General features: G+C 38.0%; 1 protein-coding gene across 2 annotated transcripts in view; it reads left to right on the top strand.

The window, feature by feature from the left end:
• C1H8orf34 (chromosome 1 C8orf34 homolog) overlaps positions 1–25188 on the top strand; it is a 175459-nt gene that overhangs the window by 63490 nt on the left and 86781 nt on the right. For both annotated transcript variants that reach the window (XM_074847240.1, XM_074847232.1), the window contains exons 6-7: positions 1138–1307; positions 5607–5773. In XM_074847240.1, coding sequence (XP_074703341.1) covers positions 1138–1307; positions 5607–5773 — 337 coding nt within the window. The remainder of the gene's footprint in view (positions 1–1137; positions 1308–5606; positions 5774–25188) is intronic.

Raw genomic sequence — 25188 nt, 5'->3', positions numbered from 1 at the left:
AATGGTTTGGTTTTAGGAAGATGAGAAAATATGGTTGCTAGGCTAAGTAATCACTGTGCTGTACTTTTTCCAGATGCTCTTTGTTTGGAAAGCATTGTTTTATGGCAGCAGTATTTATTGAGACACTGAGCTAGGTAACAGCCAAGGGTTTGTTTTTCTAAAATCTTCTCTCATTAAAGGATAGGAATAGAATATATCTCTCCTAATTAGGAACACTGTATTTGAAATGTCTTTGCTAGCCTAGAAAAGAGTTTAATTAAAGCAAAATAAATATTCCTATCCCATTATTTCATATTTTTTTGCACACATGCATGTTTTTTAGTTTGACTATACTGTTGCACATGATCCTTTATCTACAACCGTTCTAGTAACATTGAGGACAGAGATACCACTTCAGAGCAGCTTTTTCATACAATTTTTAAGGACAATTTGTTTCCTTAATCTAAATTCCTAATATAATAATGCAAATTATAGCTATTGTTTTCAATAATCCAGTTATATGCTTGCTTCTTGTAATCCTCTCCAGCTATCTTCTTCCAGTAAGTGGTTAAAAATATGAGTACTAGTCTCAGAAATGCATTTTATTAAAATGTTAATACCATTTTCAGAATTGAAAGATACATTATGTAAATCCCAGCAGGGTTATTTTTAAAATGCCAAATGCAGATGTATTTATTAGTTTTGCATTAATTCATAATGCAAATAAGAGCGATGCTATTAATCTACAACAGTCTTTTGGCTGCAGTGTTTATTATACAAATGAGCTCATATGTTTCTTAGCAGAACTGATATAGTGCTGGTTTTAAGAGTTGTACATTTATAAAGAAAAAACTGTAATTTTCAAGATGATGCCCCCAGTTGCTACAGTTGCTATTGAAAAGTAAGAAATAGGAGAGATTTGAGGCATCGGGATGGACAACTCTCTCTTGGTATTTTGTTAATAGGAAACTTTTCATTAGTCCAGGGTTGTTTCTGGGTATTTTATAGCCCTCTGAAATGATAATGTACTGTACTGGTTTTGTACTTTTTTAGTGAATAGTTTTATTTTCTATTTCTGCTTTTCTTTTCCTATTTACATGTGTGGTTGAGAACAAGCAGTGCACTGTTTCTGTTTGGTTTCTTTTTATTTCTTTTCAGGACACAACAGGTTTTAACACCCCCCTTCTCAGACCTCGTGTGATTGGAGAATGGATTGGCCGTGAAGAGAATGATGCAGACCCACTGGCTGCTGAGATGCTGCAGCCGCCAATACCAAGAAATAAGAATGAGCAGTGGGACAGCGAGGATAGCAGCAGTCCTGGAGGAAGGTGGGATTTTGGTTTGGCCTAGAAATTTTATAATTTGTGAAGCAGAGCTGTCTTTCTAACACCCTGTTTCTGAGAACAGAGTGCAGGGCTTTTAAATTCCCATGCCATAGTGTGTCAGCATGCAGAATAAATGGAAGACATTAAGATGTGACTGGTTTCTTCTCATGCTTTTATATATGATTAACTTTATACTCATTTGCAATCTCATGTTTTTATTTCCATGTATAAAGCTAAGTGTATGTTGACATGTTTGGGGTTCATTGTATAATAACTTTGTGATGTATAGCTTCATTCAAATACTTCAAACCCTTCTGTCTTTCAGCAGTTGGTAGTAGCTGTTTGTTAATCTTCTTGACACTTCAGTGATAAATCTGATTTTCTCATTCAAAGGAAAGATAGACAAGGGAAACAGCATCTATGTTATTTTTATCAGGACTTCCTAAATTCATCTTCAGTTCTTATACTTAGCATCTTGGTGTTATTAACAATTCTTTCTCAAAAAGAAAATTGTATTCTCTGCAGTAAATAACTTCTGACGATTATTGCACTTGACTGAGGATGGGGGTGTATCTTTGTTAATATGCTTCAGCTACATGGAAGAGATTATAATTTTTACAAGGAGTCCGTTTTCCATGATTTAAAGATACCTGTTTATCACAGAATATGGAGTATTTACAACCTTTCTTTAAAAGGGATTCATGCTTTTGGTTTTTGTAAGTGTAAAGCTTGTGCACTGCCTCTGTTAATTGGCTTAAAACCTGTGGTTGTCCCTCAGCCCTGTTGCCTTTCTCCTTGATTATAACGAGTACTCTGACTGCGGCAGACACCTTTTTCTTCCTCTTTTAAGAAGGCAGAAACTCTCTGCTTTTCTTTGAAAAGGTCTAAGGTATTCCTTCAGTATGTCCTCCATGTGCCTTCTACGCTGGAATTCACCTCCCTGTCACAAGGGAACTAGTCTGTCACTTGCTGTACTCTTACAGGCTGCATTCATTAACTTTCCTCACATGTTGGGAATGTTTGTTATCCATAAGTTCTTCTTTCTTCTTTTAATTAGATTATTGTGGGGGAAGCTGAAAGTAGTACTATTTCAAAGAAGTAGCAGCACGTAGTAATGATCCCTCAGCCAGACGTTGGACTGGAACCAACAGAACTCAGACACTGGGTCTCTCCAGTGCGGTTCCTGGGAAAGTAATGGAGTCAACAGCTGGCACTGCAGCTTGATTGTGAGGGCCTGGGTTTCTTTGTCCTTATTCAGCAGTCCAATAAAGGCACTGAATAAAGATCTGTTCCACATTGCAGACAAAATTGAGGATATTGTGTCCCTTCTCTTGATAAGAAGGAGCAGAAATAAGCATCTCTGTCTAATCTGTAGAAGGGAGCAAAGAGGTTTAGTTCTGAGTAACAAAGATGATTCAAAGCAGCATATTTTTCTCTTTGGAGAGGGTGGTACAAGCTGTGAGAAACCTCACAGCTAATGCTATAATTAAAAAAATGTGATTAATGGCTTTGAGAATAGTATTTGAGAAGTCTTGTGGAGTATCATGACAAAATCACATTGCCTGGTGTGTGAGATAACGAGAATATGGGGTACTTGATGTCAGGAAAGACTTGTAGGACACTAATATCTCTAGTTCTTTGGTGCAGTAAGTGCTGAAGACCTGTTGGAAAATGTGTATCATTAAGTGGGAATACTGATATTCAGTGGAAATGAATAACTACTAAATTACATGCAGCATATGGATTTACATTTGGATGACTGATTTTATGTCTAGGATAATTCTTTGCTTCATTAGCATTTCATCAGCTTTTGTAAGGCATTTATAAAAAGCATGTTTGCAGTCTTGCGAAATAATCATAAAATTGCAGAACTTTGAGATAGTGGTAATACTAAAATTGATGCCACCTATATATGGAAGTTTAAAAGACCTGTATTGATCAAGGTTAATCTGAATGTTTAATAATAGTTCACTAATAACAGGCAGTTTCTTCAAGGTCTGATTCAATGTTACTGGGAATTAAAGTACTATTAGCAGAATTTGAAATTAACTATACATCAAATGCAAGAGACAAGTAATAAGTAATAATAATTTAGTTTTAATGTAGCATATACCTAGTAGATTTAAAAGTAGTGGGAATAGTACAGGTTTTATGAGATTAAATGAAACTCTCAAAAGAGTGAAGTTGTTATCAGTTGAAAAGAATTTTTGGCTATCTCATCTGTATTTCATTCATCTACTTTATAGTTAATGTAGCCTAAAATAATTCAGTTACATTTTTACCTGGCAACTGGAAGAGGGAGCAATTTGAAATTCACCTTAAATGTTTTCAATTATATCTTGTTAAATTTGATTTAGCAACACTTTTAATAAAAAATGATAGTTTATTGATCACTAATTATCAGGATTTATGTGATAAGCCAGCAAAGTAATCTTTAGTTACGGCATAAGAACAGGAAAGTGAAAACTGTAATTGTCACATTTCCCGGTAACCTGTTTTCTTTTACCTATCACTAAGCATAAGGAAATGCTACATAAATGAAATAATATATAAATATCCAGAGTCTTAGGCACTGACAGATCACTGGTAGAGTAATTGCCATCAGTGTCATGTGACTCCCTCTCTCTGTGTTGTTTTCACAGACCATAGCATACAGGCTTTTTCTGTTTGGTGGAAGGGGAAGCCCTGGGTCCTTACACATTCATAGCATTCTATAGGGGACTGAATAGGCTGCAGAGAATGGCATATTCCTACGGACCACTGGTCTGTTGATAACATGCCCATTTTTAATATTGGTCTTTTCAGCATAAAGCAGATCATAGTGAGTATACATAGTACATGATATTTGGGAATCTGTGAGTTGTCTGCTTTTTCTGTCTTTGCAGCTACGAACCTCACTTTTTGCTCCATTTGGTACTGGACAGTGGGAAAGAACCACTATTTTCTCCTTAAAAACATACATCCCTGTGATGATGAGCAACAGAAGCACACATTGTATATCTGAAAGCCAGGCCCAGTTACTTAAAAAAGGAAGGGGAATTAACTTTGAGCAACTGAAAGGACAGGTTTCACTACTACTTTGACTGGAAAAGATAGTGTAGCCAGTCTGAGGTAGCTGTATTAGTGATGTCTTATCAAACTGATGAAGAAGGGTCACCTTTTTGCCCTTAATGTTCTGGATTGCTACAGAGGAAAGATTGTATTTGTCACTGGTTTTGTACTGCTCTCTGTTGCTGCTGTAAGGGAGCAAGGCAAGGTATTACTATGTGATAAGGGACCGTATAAAAGTGCTGATGGCAATCCTGCTGGTACTGAGCTCATCTTTTAGAAATCTGAACACCGTGAAAATAGGATTAAACTCATTTCCAAGTCGTTGTTAGTAGTTTTCTACATGAAAAATTTCCAGGAGAAATTCTGAGGAACAAGGCTCTTGGGAAACTTCCTCAAGGGATAATGTATGTACACACTGGGGAATTGGAGTAATTTTTAATATGATGCTCTTGTTTCTTAGAGCCTGAAATGAATTAGGGCTTTCAGAGGCCCCATCCATAACCTGATGTCCTAAATTCAAAGCCTGTTCTTCATCTTCAAGGTCCACTTTATCTTATTAGTGTTTATCTTTGCAGTAGGAAATTAACTATCATTGATTATACTAAATTTCATACATTTACAACAGATCTGCCTTCCTGCAATAGACTGTAAGACAGTCTAAGGTGTTGCTGACACTCTCATGTGGGGCACCAAGCTTCTGTACCGCTGTCTTTATCTTGATATTGTAAAGGAATCAGAAATTGTTAACTGTAGCAAGTCCTGCCTTAGGCTCTTCTGCTAACTTCTGTGCAGTTCCAGTTGTCTGTAGGTTAGGGACACAGGTCAACAAACCATGAGAGCTGTTACAACTATATAGTCCTTAATCGTGTGGGGTTGTGATAACATAACCACTCAGGGGAGCAGTTCTTTGTTGTCAGCTTTGTTGCTGTGCGATCAGTGCCTTAGCAATACTGATTAGTAATTGACATCCTGCTGTTCTGTATATGTAGCTTATTTAGACTTGATTATTGCCCATAAAGTCAATGGGAAATTTCCCATCATCATTCAGTCAAAACTTTAGGTAGGAACTGAAAACACAAACTGACTTAGAACATCCAGTGATCAGGGAATGAGTGATAACCAGCTGGTTTATGTGTGATGGCATTAACCTTCAGATCGGGAAGACATCATGGGCTACAGTAATTTGACAAATGTGTGACATGTTTTGTAGAGAGCATCAGTAAGAGAAAGTTGTGGTTTCCTCCCTCACAGCTTAAAAATGGAGCCAAAGACCAAAGGACTAAAACAACAACAGCAGCAACATAAGAAACTGCTGGCTGCCATGCTTTCTCAGGACTCCTTTGACTCTGCTCAAAGCACAGCTCCATCTGTAACTGAAGAAGATATTGACAATGAAGATGATGCAATGGAACTGCTGGGTAACTGCAAAAAATTATGTGTATTTTCTGATACTTTTTTTATTATAGATTAATCTAAAAAGTGTAATATCCGGTCAAACATAGATTAGTTTGAAACTGCTCCCTATGTTTGAAGCTAAAGTATCCAGCAGCTGTGTGAAGGTTCACAGGGTTTAACTTGCAACTTTCAGGAGTGAATGTAATGAAGACTGTATATATGTGTGAATAAACTGCCAGTTGCATCAACATCCCGTGAAATATCAAACACTTCAGGTGCTTAAATAATTAATTTGAATTTCTACATCAATCACTTGCAGGTTCTACTTGGAGGATGTATTTCTGTACGAGGAGCAAAATCAGTTTCACTAATTTTCATGTGGTTGTTCTTTTTCTTAGCTGTATCACAGTTCTAACTTCAGTGGGTTTTATTTGAGAATTACTAGCTACAAATAGCTTATGCAATGTGAATTTGTAACCTCTCCAGAGGATTTGATTGAATTTTCCAGTAGGCTGTATTGTATGTTAAATTGCACTCTAGAAGGCTCTGTGCTCACTGCTTCCTTCCTTTCCTAGAATTACTAATTGTGAAAGGAGGGAAATTATTAAAGAAAGTTAATTAATAGTCTCTTTTCTGCTGTTTTTAAAAGCTTCAATGTAAGATGCTTAAAAGGTAGTTATGGATTTTTTTTCCCCCAGTTTTTTCTATATAGAAATTTATGTGGGATCAAAGCAAGGGAAATATGCAATCTCAGGATAGCTCAGAGTTCTTACATTTACAAATTCTATCACAAATTATTTGTTTCAGATTGGACCTTATTCTAAAAATCAGAAAAACACATGGTGCTTTACTCTGTTTCTGTTATATTTCTGTTGCTTCCTTACCACAGTCTTCATGGAATCACAGAATAGTTGAGGTTGGAGGGGATTGCTGGAGATACCTAGTCCAACCCCTTGCTCAAAACAGTCAGCTAGAGCAGGTTGCTCTGAACATTGTTCAGTTGGGTTTTGGCTCCAAAGATGGAGACTCTACAGCGTCTCTGGGAAACCCTTTCTAGTGCTTGACCATGCTCATGGTAAAAAAGTGTTTTGTTATGCTTAAATAATTGTGAATTAATACACGGTTTCTTTTTTTCAGTAGTTTTAAGTTTGATGCATGCCTTTGTTCTTACAAGAAAGAAGAGATAATGGGTTGGGTCACTCAGGTATCACAGTTAGTTCTTTGTGTTTGAAGGAAGTCACAGTGTTTGTGACTGTGGGCCTGCAGTCTTCATGGAATTAGTTGGTATTTCCAGAACTAATCCATGGATTCCAGTGAAGACCATAATTAGTCTGTAGCTGCATTACCTCCATATTTCCTCCTTCAATTTACAGACCTTTCCAACTTTGTCAATGTGACATAAAAAGAAAGCTTGAATAGGTGTCTTGTGCTGACATAAGCCACAGGACTCCTCTCAGATTCTGTGGCATCTGGAAGATACAGTAGGTAGCTCTCTGTGTGTGAGTCTGATGTTATTGGCCTCATTATGTATCACATACAGAGTAAAGTCTTCTGTTAACTTCTGTGGATATAGTGAGGAAAGGGTATCCAGTAGATGTGTAGGTCTTTCCTTCTAGACACTTGAATCCCTGAAGGTATCTGGAACCAGAAAGGCAGTATAAAGGAAGTTTTATTTTCTAGTGTCGATGTTTGGGCAGAATATTATCTATGTACAAAGAAGTGTTTTGGATTTTTTTTTAATAAGGATTCGTTTATAAGAATCCATTCTGGTTTTGTGTCATGAGAAACCTGGAACATTTTTCTGTCATGCGTTTCATCGAAACGGGCAAAGTTTATACAAAATCACCTTAAAACTAAGAAAGGTCATGAACAGGACCTCTGATACGGGTAGGCTATTATGTGTTACGGAGATTCTGAAACAAAATCATGGCATACTTGGTGAGTAGCCATGGTTATAGTGGTTATAATATAGCCATATTATAGTAACTACGACTGATAGAAAGTTCAGTATGCACACCTTGGTGTTGAAAATGCAGTGCTGCTGGAAGACTGGCTTTTATTTTAATTCTCATTTTGCAATTTGCTGACAGTATGTGTTTTATATTTGATATAATGGTTAGGTTACATCCTCCAGAAGTGCTCAAAACTTGAGGGTATGACAAAGTGTTACCCAGGAAGGGTGTTATATTTTCTTTTGAAGGTAGCATAAAGAACTTAAGTTTCTATTAGCAAACAGGTATTTTTCAGTGCTATATTTTCCAGATCAGTAACCGTATGATACTGGAATTGATTTTTTTTATTATGTACTGCATTAATCCATTAACTGCTTTGATGGTTTTTACACTGCTTATATGCAGTACAGCTAATTTCAAATCATGGCTTTCTGCCATCACTGAATTGCAGGGCATTGTTGCGTATAGCTACTTGACTTGTTCCCTTTAGAGTTCAGTATTCGTTGCTTATTCAGCCCTTTCTTAAAAAATAACAAAACCTCACGCTCCTAAGCCTGGATTCTGGGAAAACAAATTCTACTATTTATAGCAGATGATTTTAATGTGTACCCTACTTATGCAGGTTTTCTTGAACACAAACTTCCATCATTATGTGTGTTCAAGAGAATCTTTTTCAGAGTTTGGTTGATTTATTTAGGTATTAAAATCAAGAAACTGACTGTTGGTATATTTTAAAAGAAAAACCCTCATATCAAAATTATCAGTGAAGGTTTAGCTAGAATTAAACATTCCAAGTAGAAGAAACAATTAAACTGTTGAAGAATCCTTTTCAAAATAAATTTATGTGCAAAGATGAAAAAGAATATTATGGGCTACATTCTGATTTCAGTTATCACTGCTTATATATAAGATGCATAGGAGGGTAGTTAATGCACTGGTAACTTTCTAAGTGTGTTCAGTTGCGCAGGTGGCTGAAATAGACTACTGGTAGGTAACATCATAATGGAAAGGATCTTCCTGACTTTAAAAAGCTGAGAACTGTAACTGTGAAATCACATGTATTTGTAAATGTACAAGGGTAAAGCAATTGAGGTCTGTGACTGAAAATGGTATCAAGAGGCTCATTTTATATACATCATAATGCCAAGTATTGTGTTTTCTAAATCTAATCAGGAGCTGAAGTAGTTCTTTGTGAAACTTTGCAGTCCTTTTGGAATTCCATGACATTTGAGCTTAAGTTGTCTTTCACATTTGGCTGAAGTCCACTGAGACTTTGACATCATGTTATTTCCTCAGTATCTTACTGATGTCTGTTAGAGAGGACTGAACTGTATTTTCCCAGAAATTGCGGGGAATATTGATTGAATAGTCACGAAAGCATGACTCATTTGGTTTTAAAAAAATCAGTTGTTTGATTAAGTGTAAGAATATCATTGTTTAAATGTATTGTTATGCATAAACATACACATAGTAAAAGCATAAGGTTTTTTGTAGCACACTTGGACTTACATAAACATTCTGACCTTTTTACAAGTAAGGAAGATGAAAAATAAGTTCTGTACTGTTTAACACAATATTGATATAGAGAACAAGTCCTTTGAGGAGTGACTGAGAGTTCTCCAGTTTAGTCTGGAGAAAAGGAGGCTGAAGGGAGACCTTATCACTTTCTACAACTACCTGAAAGGAGAGTGTAGCGAGGTGGGTGTTGGTCTCTTCTCCCAAGTAACAAGTGGTAGGACAAGAGGAAATGGCCTCAAGTTGTACCAGGGGAGGATTAGGTTGGGTATTAGGAAAGATTTCTTCATCAAAAGGATTGTCAAGCACTGGAACAGGCTGCCCAGGGAAGTGGTTGAGTCACCATCCCTGGAGGTATTTAAAAGATGTGTAGATGTGGTGCTTGGGGACATGGTTTAAGTGGTGGACTTGGCAGTGTCAGGTTAATGATTGGACTGGATGATCTTAAGGGTCTTTTCCAGCCTAAATGGTTCCATGATTCTAGGATATTTAGTCATAATGCTCAATCACCTCTTTTTTTGTTGTTGTCCAATCTTTATGCATGCTCACAGTATTAAAAATGTTACCATATGTTAATACATGCTATGCAATAGTTTACTATGAAACACCACTCCAAAGATAGGTGTAGCCAGGAAGCTCACAAGGGTGTGATTGAAGTGAAAGGTGGTGATAATTGAAGTCTGTTTCCTGCAATTGGTGCGTATGCCATGCGTATGATTCTGAAAAGTCTTTATGATTTCAATGCAAATAATCATATATCTAAGCTAAATTTATGTGTTTGCAGTATCAGGACTTGTATAACCATCTCTTCTTCAGAGCTGGTTTCACAGTAATACTGGTGGAAGTCTTAAGTGAAAGTTCAGTGATTGTCTGCCTGATGTTTATTATGCGTAGTTCTTGCTATGCAGTTATAAACCAGAATCTTTAAAGATAGAAATGCACTTTAAGTAGTAATATACTTTTTAATTATTCCTTTGTGAGATACCTGATATCTTCTCTTTGCTTTAATAACTCTTCTAATCTTTAGAATTTCTTTTTTCTTCAAGAGCTTTCCAAATGTTAATTACTTAATCATTGTAACACCCCTGAAAGATTGGCTGGTTATATATTTACATTTTATAACAAGAGGAGATAAACAGAATTTAGTAAAGATTGCCTTTGCCTGTAGGGTGAGACAATAACTCAGTGCCCGGTAGGTCTACCCCTTAAATATTCTATACTGCTTTTCTAATAAGTCTCTGAGTGCTTTAATGAAAGAACATCCAATCTGCAATGCTTTCAGTACATTGCCTCTGGTTCAACAGACATTCCTGATTTCCCTGTTTCCTAGAGGTCTTTGGTAACATGCAGGAAACAGACTCTAGACCTGATAAATTATTACAATATTAACAGCAGGTTGTTCCTCTTTGTTGTCTCTCCCAGCTGGACAAAAACTTCTCCTCCATTATGTGACTAGAATACATTATTTGCCAGAAGAGAGGCCCCAAGGCCCTGAGAAGGAGGGTTTGTGAGTTAAACTACATCTTCAGGGCAGTTTTCTGGTCCTCAGCCTGTTTTGTTGGGGTTTAAGTAGAAAGATTGTGTGGGAGAAAGCTGAATTGCTCATCGTGTCCCCTTTTGCTGACTCTTCCTTTTTAGAAGCTATTGGAAAATGGGTAACATTACCTGTAGGCCTCTTCTGCATGCAGAATTTTCAGTGGCACTGGTGCAAGTGTGTCTTACAGATCTCCATTAGAAGGGTACTCAGACTCCATCAGGTGTGGACTTAAATATAAAAAAACTAAGTTTTTGAGGTGGAAAAAGGAGATAGCATATATAATCTCACATCCCTGCAGATGATGGGAACCCAAAGTTGCACAACATTGGACAGACCTCCATTCATGGCATGGTACACTGCACACATCCTGCCATGCTAAGGTTCACAAGCATTACAGACCTGAGAGCTCTTAGAAGTAAATGATTTAGTTTAGGTTTTGTTGTAAGTAAAGAATTTCATTCAGCATTTCTATTGTCAAGCAAAATATGTTCACATGACAGCATGGTGGTTCACCATGCAGGTGGTGTGATTGTCAAATGCCAAGTGGGAGCTGCTTACAGTCTTCTCCCTTTTGATTAGCTGGCTAACTTTATCCTGCGGCCAAGTGATATGTGCAGCACAGCAAAGCGCAGTACAGACCTGTGCCTGCTTAGCTCAGTTATTTTGTAGATCACGAACTCCTCATTGTATGATGGTCCTCAGGTTCAAATCACCAGCAAGCTGGAAATTCAGTGTAGGACAGTATTTTCACGCCACTGGAAGAAGAGAACTTTTCTGTCTAGTCAGAGATAGTGATCACTGCTTTAGGCCAAGTCACAGGAAAGTCATAATGTCAGTGTTATTTGTCTCATGTTCTTATCACTGAATGCTGATTCTTTACACTCAATGCAATAATAAACGTTGATGTTCTCAGATTCCAAGAAAATATTTAGCAAGGCATGGTCCACCATCATTTTTCTCTTCAAAAAAGCAAAGTTGTTCATCTTACACTATGTCTTCAAAATTTAAGTGAAATGTCTTTGTATGCATGATTTGACTGTCTGCATCACTGTTGCCCTCCTAGTGAAATTTCTGAAAAAAAGTTAATGTGTAGATAAATACTTGATTCAGCTTTTTTTTTTTTTTTGAAATTGCCATAGATCTACATGCTTCCAATTCTAATGTCTTACAGAGTGGTGATCATAGCTTTTATGGAGCCATTTGTATGAAGTTTTCTGTTTCCTTCAAATTTCAACAGCTGAAAAGAGAAGGCGTTCTCTGTATCTAAAAAAGAAAGAAAAAAGGGACTGGTTTATGGCTTTTTTTTACTTGTATTACCTTTCAGAATGTGTGAATAATTTACATACTTTTGTGCTCCTTGATAGTTTCTACTGGAGCAAAAGAAGGATTATATTATATGGACCAGGCTCAGCATATGAACAGTCATGATGTTACTGCTCTGTGAATGGTATGACTAGTATGAATGAAATATTTTAAGCTTTATTTTTGTGAGATGTAATTGACTTTCTAAGTGATAGGTATTTGACATTCAGTACCTTTTTCTTTAGAGTCTGATGTGGAAGATATAGTTCATCCCAATTTGAATGGAACTATTTGATTCTAAGAAAATTGTCAATAAATTCAATTTACTGTTATCACAATTTATAAAAGGTCTGATCTTCAGTCTTCCATTTATCTCCCATTTAGCTTCAATCTTCTTCTATCTGTATGGTAGGCAATTTCTGATAATCTTGATTATCAGGTACTTTGGAACGCCTGAAAGATTTAGAATTTGGATAGACAATGAACAGTTGAAGGCAAAAGTTCCAAAAGGTGTTTTTTGCCCTCTTTGTGGGTTGACCCCAGGAAGCAGCTAAGGACGACAGAGCACCTCACTCATTCACTGCCCCACAGTGGTAGTGGGGAGAGAATAGGAAGAGCAAAAGCAAGAAAAATCATGGGTTGTGATAAAGGTAGTTTAAGAATTGAAAGGAAGAGGAAGAAGAAAGAAAACCCCAAAACCTGAAACAAGTGATGCCAACGCAATCACTCATCATCTCCCACAAGCAGACCAATGCCCAACCAGTCCCCAAACAACAGGTACTTTGGAAAAATACCCCCAGTTTTTATTGCTGACTGTGATGTTATAGGGCCTGGAATATCCCTTTGGCCAATTCAGGTCAACTGTCCCAGCTGTCTCCCTTCCTAGTCTCATGCCCACCCACTGTGGGGCAGAGGGAGAAACAGAGAAACCCTTGACACTGTGCAAGGGCTGTTTGGCAGTAGCTAAGAGATTGGTGTGTTATCAACACTGTTTTAGTCACAAAGCTAAAACACAGCACCATGTGGGCTGTTATGAAGAAAATTAACTCCATCCCAGCCAGATCCAGGACATCCCTTAAAGCTATTTTTTTCCAAGTCACTACTGTCTTTTTGAAAACTGAGAAGTTGTATTGACATGATGGAAGGTTTCTTCTACTCTCTCTGGCATCTGTAGGGACATAGTTTTCATTTCTTTTAGATAAAGGCTTCTCTTCTGAGATAGGTGGATCAGTGTACAGTTAGATCTCTTACAACTGTTTTCTCATTTTATATTGCCTTTCACTTACAACTGATTCTGTTCTCCCTGTGGGTGTTTTAGACCATAATTGTGGATTCCGGAATGTCTTTCACACTTGCCCCATGTCTCTTGTGTTCTTTGCTTCTTAATTAGTCTTTGTTGTGCAAAAGGCCTTAGCATAGCGCTGAGAAATGTCCGCAGTTGTCACCTAGGGTACAGTTTGTAAATGATGGTACCTGGCTGGGATTGTTATGCTATTGCATAGGTCTACCGTAAGTGGTAAAGACTGTGAAACCTGTAGAGGTCAGTAGAGAGCATTATGGCTGCTATTCAGACAGCTCTTGGTCTTCTGTGGACTTACGTGAAGACACATTCTTTCCTTCAGGAGGCTGTATTTGCAGTAACTTCTTCTTTCTCTCACTCTTCCCTTTTAGCATATATATTCTGTTATTTCTTTACTGTAGTTGGTTATGTGGAGTTTACCTGAAGGGATCCATGTGCAGGATCTAATCCTGAGAATGTGTACTAAATATTGGAGTCTAGCGGAAAGGGCTGTGGAAAAAGGGCATCAAAGAAACCACCAAGGTTGTGGAAAGGAATTTCTTTTTTAAAATAGCCAATTATGGATAACTTCTATATTTATCTTCAGGCTAGAGTGATTAGCTTGCTCTAGTTCTAGTAAGTCTTATTACATCTTTATCTTTTTTGCTTTGACTGCAATATATGAATTGTTATTCTGTGCTTCAAACAATAAAGTAAATGCTGATAATTTTTATGCAAATGTAGTATACAAATAATGCCAGGATTGATAAATCAGTTGGAGTAATTATTTTTACAAAACAGCTAAAGTGAAAAATAACCTCAAAAAGTATGTTAAAATTTTTTTATGGTATTTCACTGAAATTTTAATGACAACATTATTGCAGATACTGTCAACAGTATTTTTTTACCAGATTTCTTGATCTGCAGGACTGTTGTCTAGAGAGAAGCCATAAACTTGAAATCTACTCCTAATTTTAAAGCAATGTCTTCATGCATTATATTTGCCACTGGACACCTGTGTAAAAGTTTACCAAATACCATATTCAGTATTGTTTCCTTTCTGTCAATATATAAAGTTGCTGAAGCAAGAGAGACTTGCAGGTCTGTTCCATGTCATTCATGGAGTTCACTGATTTCAGTTCCTATTGTGGTCCTATGCTAAAAGACAGCAACATCAGTGAGAATCTTTCAGTTGATCTGAGTTTTTCAGCAAATCTCTAGCTGGTTATTCAAAGAACAGGGATTTGGTGTTTAAAGTCTTAAAATAATGGAACCCTGCTCTCAAATTTTACTATCAGTAATACTACAGGTGTTTGATGTTTAAATAGAATTTTTAGACTGTCAATAACTTCTAGTAAGCTTAGTAAGTTGTATAGTTTGGTTAAGAGGGTGTTTGTAAGGTTAGAATAAACTATGAATTCAATTAGTCACTTATTGCTACACTTGTGTAGTTATTTCTGGTTTGATAAGCATAAAATGGGTTGAAACAAGGTGATTGTCCTTCATATTGCTAAAAGAAAAATGGAGAATGAAGACCAATTATTGTAAGACATGCTAGGTTCTTGAGTTGAAATGAGTTACATGAGCTAACAGAAAGCTTCACAAGAATGATTCATTTTCAAGAAATAGATGTGTACTGAATATCATGATGTGCAGGAGCCTAAAATGTCATTTGTTTACAGTTTACACAAGGAACCAAACCTTATTTTAAGCCTATACCTGAAGAACAGAGTGGGAACACAGTATAATCCTAGTCCTCTGACTGTCCAGGTCAGAGGCCTAAATGTCCGTACTACCATAGCCTTTTTATGGCCTGTATGCCTGGGATGTCTTCCAAAGGAAGGCAAGGGGACACAGCAACATGGTATAGATCACTCGTTATGATGTGATATTGATCCCAGTGTTATGGAATCAGGCAGATTCTCTTCTAGACTTGCAGTTCTGATGTTTAATGGCTGTGGAGACACAGAGGTCCCTTTAGAGAAGCTATAGGAAAAAGCTTCCTCCCACCCCAACACCATTTATAAGAAAGACAAGAAGGTGATTCTCACAGCCAACTCTGTTCGCCAACCTTATTTCTCTGCCCACCTCCAGATGTGCCTAGCACATCAGGTGTTGGGCAAATAGTAAAGAGCTGTGATTGAGTCAGGTGGCATATTTTAGATAACATTTTAAGCTATGAAGTTTAAGGAAGTACCTTTTCATGAGTTGAGCATGGTTGTTTTCTAGAATGCATTGCCACAGAAGATTGTGAAGACTACAGGTGTAAATACACAAAACTAGGTAAATTCATGGAAGATAGATCAATAACACTTTACTAAATATGTTTGTCCCAAATTTGGAAATTGCAGGTAACTGAGAGGATCTTTACTTACTGTCTATATATATAGTGTTGGCTATTTTGAGTCAGGACACTCTGCTAGGTGCTCCTCAGGTCTGTTCCAACATGAATACTTCATGTACCCTGGTGTCTCCCATCATTTGAAGAGATACAATCTGAATCTGTATATTTGAGGACTGCATGCTGTATAATTCTGATCCTTTCTTGAAATTTTAGTGGCTGAAAATGGCGAAGAATTTTCAATAAATATTTATTCTTTTTACAGAATAGGAGAACTGGGATAGGAAAATGATAGGTGTAATAGGTGTTTATTTGCACATGTGAGAAGAGCAAGGTAAGGTCTTCAACATCCCCCATCTTTTACATTCCTAGTGATTGCCTTTAGCATCACATATCCTGCTTTGCTATATGTTTTGTGGCTCTCTGAATAAGGCCAGACATTCTGGCAATTCTGGCATATTGTTATTTTTTCTGAATAAAAGTGTATTTTATTGGGAAAATATCAGATGAGTTCTACTAGTGAACTACCTCAGTCAGACAGCATGTTCAGTAGTAGATGGAAAGCTCACATGTTCCTTACATGTAGAAGATAAACATTTGCTTTACTGTGTTGAATCAGGGCTTCAATGATCAAGCATTCCTATAGTAAGTTACTGGAGTTAGAGCAATAGATTATTAGAACTAGGGTGAACAAGGTGCAACTGATTACTGATTTTTCGTTTATAAGAATGATGGGGCTTCAGTTGAAACTGTCTGTAGACAAGTTTAAAACAAATAAGAGGACATATATTTTCATGTACTGCACAGGTTAATGGAAGAAAAATGTATCAAGGGCTGCAAGATACAGATACTACCTCTGCTTCAGAAAGTCCCTGGCCATGAATCAGCAGAGGCTGAGGGATTATGCTAGTAAATAGAGTCATAGAATTGTTTAGGTTGGAAAAGACCCTTAAGATCATCCAGTCCAACCGTTAACCTAACGCTGCCAAGTCCACCACTTAAACCATGTCCCCAAGCACCACATCTACACATCTTTTAAATACCTCCAGGGATGATGACTCCACCACTTCCCTGGGCAGCCTGTTCCAGTGCTTGACAAACCTTTTGGTGAAGAAATCTTTCCTAATATCCAATCTAATCCTCCCCTGTTGCAACTTGAGGCTGTTTCCTCTTGTCCTATCACTTGTTACTTGGGAGAAGAGACCGACACCCACCTTGCTACAATCTCCTTTCAGGTGGTGGTAGAGAGCGGTAAGGTCTCCCCTCAATCTCCTTTTCTGCAGGCTAAACAACCCCAGTTGTCTCAGTCGCTTCTCATAAGACTTGTTCTCTAGACCCTTCACTAACTTCGTTGCCCTTCTTTGGACACGCTCCAGCACCTCAATGTCTTTTTGTAGTGAGGTGTCCAAAACTGAACACAGTATTTGAGGTGCAGCCTCACCAGTGCTGAGTACAAGGGGACAGTCATTTCCCTAGTCCTGCTGACCACACTCTTTCTGATACAAGCCAGGATGCTATTGGCCTTCTTGGCCACCTGGGCACACTGCTGGCTCATGTTCAGCCAACTGTTAACCAGCACCCCCAGGTCCTTTTCCACCAGGCAGCTTTCCAGCCACTCTTCTTCAGGCCTGTAGTGTTGCATGGGATTGTTGTGACCCAAGTGCAGTGCCCGGCACTCAGCCTTGTTGAACCTCATACAATTGGCCTCAGCCCATCAGTCCAGCCTGTCCAGATCCCTCTGTGGAACCTTCCTACCCTCAAGCAAATCAACACTCCCACTCAACTCAGCATTGTCTGCAAACTTAGTGAAGGTGTACTCGATCTCCTCGTCCAGATCATTAATAAAGATATTAATAGAACTGTCCCCAATACTGAGCCCTGGGGAATACCACTTGTTACCGGACACCAGCTGGATTTAACTTCATTCACCACAACACTTTGGGCCCAGCCATACATCCAGGTTTTTACCCAGCGAAGAGTACAACTGTCCAAGCCATGAGCAGCCAGTTTTGCCAGGAGAATGCTGTGGGAAGTGGTGTCAAAGTCTTTACTAAAGTCTAGATAGACAACATCCACAGCCTTTCTCTCATCCACTAAGCGGGTCCCCTTGTCATAGAAGGAGATCAGGTTAGCCAAGCAGGACTTGCCTTTCATGAATCCATGCTGACTGGCCCTGATCACCTGGCTGTGCTGTAGGTGCTGTGTGATGGAACTCAAGATGCTTTGCTCCATAACCTTCCCTGGCACTGAGGTCAGGCTGACAGGCCTGTTCCCTGGATCCTTTTTCAGGCCCTTCTTATAGATGGGTGTCACATTTGCTAACCTCTCACATTTCGATAACAATAAAGTATTGTTATGTATTTGCCCCATTCTTTTACTCATCCCTAAGAATGGTTATCCCTAGGATGCTGGATAAATGGATGTCCAAACTACTTCATACTTCTTAAGGACACTTATGTTAGTTTAGACATACTCTTGGGAAATCCTTCAGCGGCAACATATAAGGAAATCCAGCAATGGATATAGTTTTTTTCGTGCCTGGATCTGTTTTAGTGAGGCCATTGACTCTCCATTATTAGTAATCTGCAATAGCGTCTGCATATACTTATTCTTTAGTTTACACTGAAGCTCAAAATGGGAATGTTGGAGTTCAGAAGCTGTTTGGGGATATCTGGCCCTCTTGATTGACTAGTCTGTGTGCTAAACTGCTGCCAGATCCTGAGCAGTCTTATTCTCTTCTTGGAGTGTGCAGGGAGAGGAAGCATGAAAAAAAGAAAGTCAGTTAAAACTGTCAAGCTTGTACTTTGGTAAGAAATGACAGGATTTCTTCACTTGGAGATTCAGAAGACAGCAGTGGAACTGAGTGAGCTGTGGTGAGGCTTCCTTACTACTCAGTTGTACATGTCTGAAATCACTGTCTTTGTAGTGGCAGAATAGAATTGATGCAGAGTTATCAGGGCAATTTAGGGAGGTGACAGCAGAGTGACAGGTAGTATGATTACCTGATCTCAGGTATCATAACCCTTTACAGCTAGCATTTGACCTGCTTTAGTGAAATCCTCGGCTTTGGGGCTCTTTTCAGCTACTGAGGAGAGATTGTTCATCAGAGTAGTAGATAGGCAGAAGGCTTAATCAAAGAGACATTTGTGAATTTAATTCGTATTGGGAGGCAAGAATGTGAAGGCAAAAAAATTATATCCAAACACAGCAGAGCTTAAAGTTATTTTTCATGGTAATACGGGGCTGATTAGTGTCATGTTTTTCTGAATTGCTAGAGCATCCCTTCCTCTGAATAAATTGTCCTTTATTTTATGTATAGTTAAGCTGCTCACAAGAAGATAATTACTGCCAGTAAGGGTACTCAGGGAAGTATAAATTTAGCAGGGTTTTGGTGGGTGGCAATGGAGATTTATTTACATATATATATATAGTATAAAACATATAAATTATAAAAGGTATAATAAATAAAACATATTTATTGTAAGAGAATTTCCTAGGTATTATACCTCATGGTTTAACTGCAGTCGTCAACTGAGCCCCCACACAGCTGCTTGCTCACTCCTCCTGGTGGGATCAGGGAGAGAATAAAAAGAGTAAAAGTAAGAATACTAGTGGGCTGAGATAAAGACAGTTTAATAAGTAAAGCAAAAGCTGCATGCGCAAGCAAAGCAAAACAAGGAATTAATTCACCACTTCCCATCAACAGGAAAGCAGGGCTCCATCATGCATGACAGTTACTTGGGAAGACGAAACACCATCACTCCAAATGTCCCCTGCTTCCTTCTTCTTCCCCCAGCTTTATATGCTGAGCATGGTGTCATATGGTGTGGGATATCCCTTTGGTCAGTTGGGGTCAGCTGTCCCAGCTGTGTCCCTTCCCAACTTCTTGTGCGCCCCCAGCCTGCTCCCTGGTGGGGTGGGGTGAGAAGTGGAAAAGACCTTGACTCTGTGTAAGCACTGCTCAGCAGTAACAAAAACATCCCTGTATTACCAACACTGTTTTCAGCACAAATCCAAAACATAGCCCCATATTAGCTACTGTGAAGAAAATTAACTCCCTCCCAGCCAAAACCAGCACAAACCCCAACTACTGGTGCTGTTTATAATATCTGACAGAATATGGTGTATATAACAATGCAAAGTAAGAATTGAAAGAAAATGAACCAAGACAAAACTGTGAATGAAATGCTTCAAAAGGTGGTTTTCTGTCTTTCTAAACTGGAATGTGTTAAGAGGAAAGTGTTGGAAATCCCTGTAGAAAAGCTGATTCTATTGCCATGCACTTCACAACACTACAGCACCTTTTCCAAAAATTAATATTGTGTTTTCCTGATAAATTCATTACTTGATGAAGCCTTTCCAATTGCTGAAACTGTAATTTAATGCTACTTACAGAAAACAGTTTTTTATTTACATTTCATAATGCACGTAGATGTTTTAGGTTCTGGTACAGTTAGTGGAAAGTGTATGAAATTTCTAAAGTAAAATATTTGTTGAATATGATGCACCCAAAACTAAGGAAGTAGTATAGTAAATACAGAATAATATGAATATCTTAGCTTCTTTTGTAAGTATTACAATTGTTACACTTGTTAGGTGTTGTTTCCCAGTTGTTTATACTGTATTTGCTTCATTTTTCTCTTTTACTTGGTTTTGATTGCTGAGTTTTGCACTATAATTTTGTTTTACACATAGGTTATTTGTGTTTGATTCCTAACTAATATATTAAAGTAGGTTTTAATTACTGCTTTTTTGTTGTTGTTCAGTGATATTAGTGTCTTCTGTTAAGAGTTAGATTTGAAACTTCTATTTAGCCTTTCTCCCCACAAGACTGATGATGTATGCCATGTAAAATGATCACCAGAAGGCATTAATAATCAAAATTTATATAGTTTTTGTTACATTCATAGTCTTATAAACTTAATTTTATGTGACACTGTGAAATTGTATTAGCACTTGTCAAGACATGAGCTTATGTCCTTCTAATGTGGAACACTATGGCTTTTTCAGCAGGGTTTTGGGAGAAACTAATAACTCTCATGTATTAGACTGAGTCCTGAAGCTACTCCTTCCTCTGCCATTAAAGCAAAGTAGAAATAGGGAGGAAGAGGTATATTAATGTTATATGTTAATGTAGATAAATATCACTTACATGAGAACTTCACTTAAGCTACCACATATGAATAGATTTTGGAAGGGAGCAAAGGGTATTTGGATAAATCATATCCTGAAGTTATCACAGAACTGTGTCATAGTCTCAAAGACAGAGTTAGCTTTTAGGCAACGAGCCATGAAGATGCACAATCTGCTTGAATCTCTTACTTAAAAAGCCTCATGAAAGCTAAACGTATGTGGTTGAAATACATAGCTGTACTCAAAATACTGTAAGGCCTAAGCAGGTCAGAAGACTCAGTAGTAGCAGAAAGTGTCACATTTTCATACTTTGCTTTAACTGTTTTCTGCATCTTTCTCTCTCTATGTCTCAGTAGAACAGTTAAATTTGTTTTTATTTCATGTGGAGTGTTTGATGTTGTTGATCCCAAGTCTGGTAGTGCTAGAATGGGGCTGCGGGCTAGGATTGTATGCATGCCATCACGGTCATGAGAAACCAAGTATCTAATGCATTGCTGTCTTCTCACTCTCCTTCATGCAACCAACTGTCTTTTGATGTGGAATGTAGCATCTGATCACTAAGTACTAGGTACAGTTTAGGGACTTCATATGGAGTAATCACATGTAGTTTACCTTGAAATGGTAAGTATTTATCTTATTGTTTGAAGTTTGGTAATGCCTTTTCTGTATTTACTGTTTAGGTGATACTCTTAAGATATCTCTTTGCCGCTAAATCACTCATTAATTCATTCTTGTGTTATTATTCCTGCTCTGCCAGTAGTATGGGAAAATGACACAGAGTTAAATTAAAATTGATTCCCTGAGGGCTGATTCCCTGTCTCCCTTCCTTAAGAAAATATTTTTGGCTTTTCTCTGTGCAGGAAAGGGATTGCTTCTTGCTCATTCCAGCAGTCTGTACATTTTGATTCCAGGATTTCCCACCTCATCTACCCCAACTGCTTTTAGTTAAATGGAAGGTGATGTAAATGTTGTGTGGATACTACTCCATTACTACTTCATTATCCTTTTGATGGATTTTCCATTTTTACAAGGCTATGCTTTGCCTAAGTAGAGGCTCCCGAGAAGAAGGACCCACACTCTTTACTGAAGTGCACAGCAGGAAGGTAAGCAACATGATGTAAATTGAAACAGGCAAGGTTCTGATTAGACATAAAAGGGAAAAAATTCAGTATGTGGATATTTAACTGCTGGAACAGGCTGCCCAGGGAGGTTGTGGAGTCACTGACCTGGACATTTTCAAGACTCAATTGGATAAAACCCGAAGCAACTTGGCTGACCTTACTTCAAGCAGGAAAGTGAGACAAAGACCTCCTGAGGTCCCTCTGAGCCTGAATGATTCAATGAATTGCTAGTGTAGGGAGGAGCATGAGCCCCTGAAATGTAATTTTGTTGGACTCGTAAACTGCTGAAAATGAAACCATTAGAAAGTAAATGTTGGTCTATATCTGAGTAAACTACTGTGCAAATAAATGTTTTACCAAACAGAACATACAGACTGAGACAAAGAGATTAGATCTGGACTCCAGGACGAAAAAGTGCAATAGCTAATCAAATAGGAAACTTTCTGTGTGATTAGAAGACATGCAGAGGGGTTTAAAATAGTAGATGGTTTGAATAACCTGTATAAGAACTATATTTGTCATGCAAACATGCATGAATGATTGCTGTATTCCCTTATTCCTCCCATATCTATGTTACTTAATAAAACAACCCAATTTCAAGTCTGGTAACAAGTATTACAGGTGCGAGCTGAGCTTTTAACTAACCAGTAGCTGATTGCAAGTTCAGTCATCCAGAAGGGAGGTTAATTTGCTGATGAGAATTGTATTAGCTCTCTAGTACTGCCAAAATGCTGTCAGACCTCATGGTTATCTCCAGAATGTGTGGAAGATAAGAATCTGCAAGCTGATTCAAAACCAAAATGTTGATTTGTGCTTAGAAAGAAGAACAGATGAAAGACAGGAGAAAAAAGTTTAAGACTGGTATCAAGATAAATACTCAGAAGAAAATACATTTCTATGCCACACTATAGAAGTTGATACACTGAAGTAATTAATATTAGAACTATACAGATAGAAAGTTAATATAAAACTACCTAGACAATTAATTACAGCCCATTAGTTGTTGCCCTTTTCTGAGCTCTTAATGTGGACTGAAAGGTCTGAAATTATCTAAATAAGTGGTAGTGAATGACTTCCAATTTTTGCTTTCTCTTCAGAACAAGTAGCTTCTAAGAAAAAATTAGTAGCAGGTTTTAAAGCTAGTTTAGTAGCTGTGAGAGCAATAACAGGAAGTTAAAATGTGGAGATGAAGTGCTGTGAGTAAAAGTTATTAGAACTAATAAGTTTGACCCATTTAGCTCTAAAATCACACCTAACTTACAGTTTTGCGGGTGAATAGGAAAATGACAAGATAGATGGAAAAGTCAGTACTCTGAGCACAGAGTTGAAGGCATCCCAGAGTGTGTGATAGAAACATATATTTAGCTAGTGTCGCGGATAAAAGTATTGACACGGTAATATTTAGTAAGAAATCTAGGTTTATTAATAACTAACAGCAATTTATTATTATAAAATAATAATAGAAATACTAAAAGAAAGAAGAGTGACTTATTCAGATTCTAAAATGACAAGATTCACACTAACTTACTTAACGGTACCTATATATGTATATACACATGCATGCACATAACAAAATGGACAAACATACAGAAACAAAGGTGTTTAGATTCAGTAGAATGAACACAGAACGGACATACACACACAGAAACAAGGGTACGTACCCACACACACACACACACACACAGAGTAAAGAGAAGCTAGCTCAAAGAAAATTTCCCTCTCGAGTTTAGAGTAAATACTCACAATGCCTTGGCATTCCTCAACGGGTGATAATTGAGACTCGAGCGGGGGACTTCACCCTGGCCTTCCATCTGGAGCAGACGACACCTTAAGGGCTTGGTACCTGAGAGGTGTCCCAGCTCAGGGGAGATGCTGGTCACAGGCCCGCTGCAATCCAGGAGAGCTCAAAGGGTCTCCCTGGTGGTCGCCATTTATAGGGTCCAAGATAATTGACTTTTGTCAAATACCTTCTGGTGCCTTCCAGCAGTTACAAAAGAATTTGATTAATGTGCAACTCTGTTATTGTTCCCATCTGACCACATCCCAGGCACAGGTGTGCCAGGCCCTTAGGAGTTGATGGGCCATTTTAACCATTTCCGAGCAATCGGGAGGGGCAGGAGCCAGGCTAGTTAACATTGTCAGTCCTTATCTCCACAGACTGGTGTATAGCTCGGGGGATGTGGGTGGAATCGCACCTAGCACCAAGCAGCCCAACAAAGAGGGGCGGGGGGGTAAGGATTGCACCACCACAGCTAGAAGAAACAAACGCTTCTTACAGGTTAGGTGAATGTGTGGTATTAACACCTGGGCTCCAGATAGAACAACCCTAATGAAGAATTCAAAAATACCAGTGAATAGCCAATAGAGAGCATATGGATTTATTTAGATACAACTGGAAACTTTGTCTGGTAGAATACAAGGTGATAAAATGGGTGCAAAGATGCATCACAGAATTACACATGTGGGCAGATAGAATCTCTACAGAGGATCAGCAACAACCTTAATTCTCCAGAATCCCTGAAGTAGACTATGGATAGTGCACTTAACCATCATAGAGTCAACAATGTACAGTTCCGTAAAATGCAATGAATATAACAATTTTTAAAAGAGATGATGTTGTGACCCATTCCAGGCAGCCCTGGTTAGTGAACAAATGATAGATGATGTCTTACAGTAGTGTCTTCCAGACAGATAGATGTCTTACAGAGAAATGCACAGTCACGCTGCTCACTGCTGCAATCTACGAAGTACAGCATTGACATCTTGGGAAGTGAGGGGAGGGAGATAAAGAACTAGAAAAGACTAGTGCTAGGAAGAGCATGTGGGAGCCTGAGAGCCAAAAACACCTTGTCTATTTTGACTGCTACACAGCCTAGTCAGGATACTTTGGAGTCTCTGCCTCAGTTTAAATTTGCTGTTTCATATTCTTCAAAATCATTAACATCGTTATAATATTGCTGGGGCTTACAATTAAAAAGAAGTGGAAACATTGGATCAGGGTTTTGTAAACATATACATTTTTGTTCAAATTTGATGACATTAATATTGTTTAAGAAAATAATCCAAAGGCAAAAGAAAATTCTGATGGATAAGTAGTATTTTCCTTTAAATCAATGATGAACAAGCTACATGAACAGGGGACAATAATGAAATCTTCTATTTCTGTATTGAGGATTTTTGCTTGTTTTGTACTGATCTGTTAAAAAAACAGGTTCCCTTAAAATTTATACAGTACAATGGATTCAGCAGAAGCTTGTT

The sequence above is a fragment of the Strix aluco genome, chromosome 1 (genome assembly GCF_031877795.1).
Source record: "Strix aluco isolate bStrAlu1 chromosome 1, bStrAlu1.hap1, whole genome shotgun sequence".
Lineage (NCBI taxonomy): Eukaryota > Metazoa > Chordata > Aves > Strigiformes > Strigidae > Strix > Strix aluco.
Note: the sequence above shows the minus strand (reverse complement) of the source record. Positions and strands in the feature narration are given on the sequence as shown.